Genomic DNA, 4,583 nt, shown 5'->3' with positions numbered 1-4,583 from the left:
GTATGAGTCACTGTTTGAGGAGTTGATTTTTTTGTTTTGTTTTATTATTTGGTTTAATATTGTTTGAAATTAATATTTTTTGTAAATAGGAGCAGATATGTTATTTTTCTTCTTCTGCTGCCTTTCATTTTATTTTATTTGTATTGTTTTGTTTTATGTAATGTTTTGTTTTTTAAAATCAAATGAATAAATACTATAAACTTCATTTTCGTGAAAAGGAACGGAGGGTAGAATTTATAAAACGACACGTTTTATTATGTAGGCCGAAATTGAGCTTCCTCTACTTGAAAGACCAGCATCCACCACTGGTACTATGGTGTACCTAATAAAGTGGCTGGTGAGTGTATATCCAAAAACTACTTTCTGAGAATTTAAGTAAAATCTGTCCAGTGGTTCATAAGATATTTTGCTAACACAATAGACAAACAAACAGAGACAGAAACCATAACTCCCTCATCTCACCTTTGTGTGGTGAGCGATAAAAAACCAAAAAAACAAAAACAAAGACAAAAAGCACTTATAAATTAAACTGATCCAAGCAGGGCGTATTAAGAGAACTGATTAATGCAGAAAGCTCATGGATGTAATTATGTGTTCATTCTTTGTGGTTTTTCCGTTTAATCAGCAAATTGTTTTTTTTTTCTTTTTCCGCACAGTTGCGTTGTAGCAGAGTAAGCATGTGGTGAGCCGTAACTCACCCTGAGCAGAYACACAAAGACACACACAGCCACATGTGGCCGGCAGACCCACGAGAACCAATCGCACATGTTCTCACCGTTCCAGGGCCTCCTTGATGAGCTCCATCGCACTGGAGTGTGTGCTGGCCAGGACGCTCTTGTAGTGAGCGCCTTCACAGATTTCATTTCCAAAGATCTTCAGGATTCCCGGGGCAGTTATCTGATTGGACAGCTCAGATGGGTCATCAGCTGGCAGCGCTTTGGGACAGACCACTGCAGACATGGAAACACACATGGAAACATGGCTTTAATGCAACTGTGGTTAAAAAGCATTGATAGAAGACCACAGAGTAAATTACAAATTTCTATTTGCACAGCTTGAGGCCRCATTTATTCTTCAGTGAGATACAACAAAACCAAGTGAATAAGAGGAAATGAAACAAGGCGTTTGTGTGTGAATTATCTCATGAATCACGTCATGGAYTTTAATCAAACTTTCAGRWCATGATCACTGGGTTCACGTCTACAACKGATTAACTTCTGGAGTCAAYCTGATTCAACATGGCTGCCAAGCATGGATATAGATATAATAACTCTGTTGATTTTACAGATGTTAAAATGAAAATAGGTGTAGCTGAGACTATAGTCCCCAACATTGCACTTAATGTGCATTTAAAAGTTCAGCTTGTCTGTTAGCAAAATATCTCATGAAACACTGTACACTAGCTTGGTAAAAACAAGTCCCTTGTTCTTTGCTTTGCTTTGCTTTGCTTTGTACAGAGGGCCTGGACTCTTGGCTATTGAGAAACAATTGCTTGCTGGAGGCGTGGACTCTGTTGAAGTTTAAAATGATTCGAGCTGATTTGACCAAATCGCTAACGTTTAGCTGTGACGTATGCAGTGCGCCAGTTTGACAGTGAAGGAAGCTATGCTAAGAGGCTATTTGGAAATTGCGTGTGCTGTAAACAACCATCCACTCCTGGGAAGAGTGAATTACCGAGCCAAACGAGACAGATGTAAACGAGAGCTGCAGGATTTGTGACGTATTTAATTTCATTTGGAAACCTTGTCAATGCTGACTGACTTCATTCACTGCCATTGCTAAACTACAAGCAGACTGAAACAGCGCAGAACATTGATGCTGTYGTTCATAACTCCTCCTTCAGTTCACTGATTGGCCCATTTGAAATCCATGTCAATGGGAGAAAGTCCAGACGGAGCAGTGAAGGGAGATTAAAATCGAGTGGAATTGTGTAGGAAGGCAATGGTCAGCCTAACTGTTTATACTTTTATTGAAACTCTCCCAATCAAATCAACCATCACACACCTGAAGTGGATTCACTTTTATGGTGCATTCACACCTGACACATTTGATCCACTTTAAACGGACCAGAGTTTGTTTCCTCTGTTGGCCCAGAGCTTTTATGCAGGTATGAATACACTCATTCAAACCCTGGTGCGGATCAAACAACCAGACCCAAACCACTTTTTGAGGTGGCCTCTGTCYGCTTCCAAACAAACTCTGGTGCAGTTCTTTTCTGGTGTCAGGGCTCTCAAGTCTCACGCATTGAGAGTGAGTAGAGATGGGCGGATCTATACAAAATATTGACATTATCGATACCAGCGCTGGTATTGATATTGAACAATACTCATGTAAAAGATCGATACTCAAGCTTTGTTCTTTTCCGCACACACTGACTGCTGCACACGTGGATTTTTCAAAGTCTACTCTCTGTAGTGGTGCACGGAGCTGCGCACCCCCCCACCCCTGTCTTTTGTTGTTGCACCGTCACGTGGATCAGCAGCGCCAGCCAAACAGCTAAGCTAACAGGTAGGCTGGCTGGCCCTGGGCCCACCCACTCTGCATTCTCACTGAGCCCTCTACCTCAGGAGATTTTGTTTTAAGTTGTGTTGAATGATAGTTTTTAGTCTGTTTATTTACATAAAACAGAATTGTATTGAAAGGAAGAAAATTCCTTATCTTTTGTTTTTCCTTAGAACAATTTTACTTAATAAAAGAAACAAAGAAATAATTAGGAAAGATGTCTATTGGTGAGGGAAGAATTCTACTTTTGTATAAAAGGTTTATTTTCCTAATGTTAAAGGAAACTGTTTTGTTACTGCTCTGTTGTTGGCAAGCAAAAATATTGATTGTTATAATAAAGTATTTTGTTGTCACGTACAATGTTTGATGAAATTCTATCCTAGATCTTTTGGATCTTTTCAAATTATGAAGCTTTAAAAGTATCGGTATCGATATCGGCGATACTGGCCCTGTATTTACTTGGTATTGGATCGATACCGAAATTCCCAGTATCGTCCATCTCTAAAAGTGAGACACGCATTTGAGCTCTCCACACGCTCTCATGCCACACCCCTATTGCAAGCCGTTGGGGCCATAAATCGGGCGTATATTTACGTGCAAATCCTAACGCGCGGTGACGTAAATAATGTGCGAACGCGCGGTGGACCCACGCGCNGAAACAAAGAAATAATTAGGAAAGATGTCTATTGGTGAGGGAAGAATTCTACTTTTGTATAAAAGGTTTATTTTCCTAATGTTAAAGGAAACTGTTTTGTTACTGCTCTGTTGTTGGCAAGCAAAAATATTGATTGTTATAATAAAGTATTTTGTTGTCACGTACAATGTTTGATGAAATTCTATCCTAGATCTTTTGGATCTTTTCAAATTATGAAGCTTTAAAAGTATCGGTATCGATATCGGCGATACTGGCCCTGTATTTACTTGGTATTGGATCGATACCGAAATTCCCAGTATCGTCCATCTCTAAAAGTGAGACACGCATTTGAGCTCTCCACACGCTCTCATGCCACACCCCTATTGCAAGCCGTTGGGGCCATAAATCGGGCGTATATTTACGTGCAAATCCTAACGCGCGGTGACGTAAATAATGTGCGAACGCGCGGTGGACCCACGCGCAGTGCCGTAAATAATGTGCGAACGCGCGGTGGCCCCATGCGCGGTGCCGTAAATAACATGAGAACGCGCGGTGGCGTTACGCGCGAACACGCGGTGGGTTAGGGTTAGGGTTGGGGTTAGGGTTAGGGTTAGGGTTAGGTTAGAAAACGCCACCGCATGTTATTTAACGCCACCGTGTGTGGCGCCACCGCACGTTTGCACGTTATTAACGGCACCACGCGTTAGGATTTGCACRTAAATATACGCCCTATTTATGACCCCAACAGCTTGCCATACACCCCACCACTTTCTCATGCTGAGAACTAACGCAAAAACTCAACTCCGGTCCACTTTTTTTTAATTATAAAAACACAAGTGTTGACACAAATTCAGTCCACATTTTCACTGCAACCCGTGGTGTCGCACACAGGGACGTGCCAGGTTATTATCCAGTCCGTATTTTCACACCAACCTTCCCTCTGCCTGTAAACAAACAGCGGCTCTGTGGAGCGAGAGAAGACGGAGCTGCCCGGTGTGCTCCCTCCCTTATTAAAAAAGTATTAAAAAAGWGAAGGAAAAGAGGTGAGCAGCGCGAGTAAAATTAACAAACATGTTAGAAAGAAAGAACAAAGAGATGAATGGAGCAGAGAAACTAAGAAAAAGTTTGTGAAAGATGCAGCCAAATGAGTTAAATAAACAGACATATTCTGTGATGAAGGGAACGAGGTCAGGCTGAAGCCAGAGACACCAACAGAACCAGGTTAGCTCAGTGTACATGCTCCATCAACACAGACTGAGGTTATATGTGTTTGYGTTTCTGAATGTGTTCATGTACAGAACATTAAACACAGCAGATCAGAAATGTTTCACTGTACCTGCAGAAATCTTTAATCTGCTTAAATAACAAATTAAAATAAGTCCAAACTGACTGACTAGAAAATACATATTTTCTTTATTGTAAAGAAAACATGTATATATATATATAT

At 40.9% G+C, this 4,583-nt stretch overlaps 1 protein-coding gene across 1 annotated transcript in view; it reads right to left on the bottom strand.

Moving 5' to 3' along the window:
- The window catches only part of LOC106532530 (ras-associating and dilute domain-containing protein), a 48,002-nt gene that overhangs the window by 37,632 nt on the left and 5,787 nt on the right, over nt 1-4,583 (bottom strand). Inside the window, exon 3 of the mRNA XM_014028624.1 lies at nt 776-950. Within this exon, the coding sequence (XP_013884078.1) occupies nt 776-950 (175 nt within the window). The remainder of the gene's footprint in view (nt 1-775; nt 951-4,583) is intronic.

This window comes from Austrofundulus limnaeus, unplaced genomic scaffold (genome assembly GCF_001266775.1).
Source record: "Austrofundulus limnaeus strain Quisiro unplaced genomic scaffold, Austrofundulus_limnaeus-1.0 Scaffold5, whole genome shotgun sequence".
NCBI lineage: Eukaryota > Metazoa > Chordata > Actinopteri > Cyprinodontiformes > Rivulidae > Austrofundulus > Austrofundulus limnaeus.
Note: the sequence above shows the minus strand (reverse complement) of the source record. Positions and strands in the feature narration are given on the sequence as shown.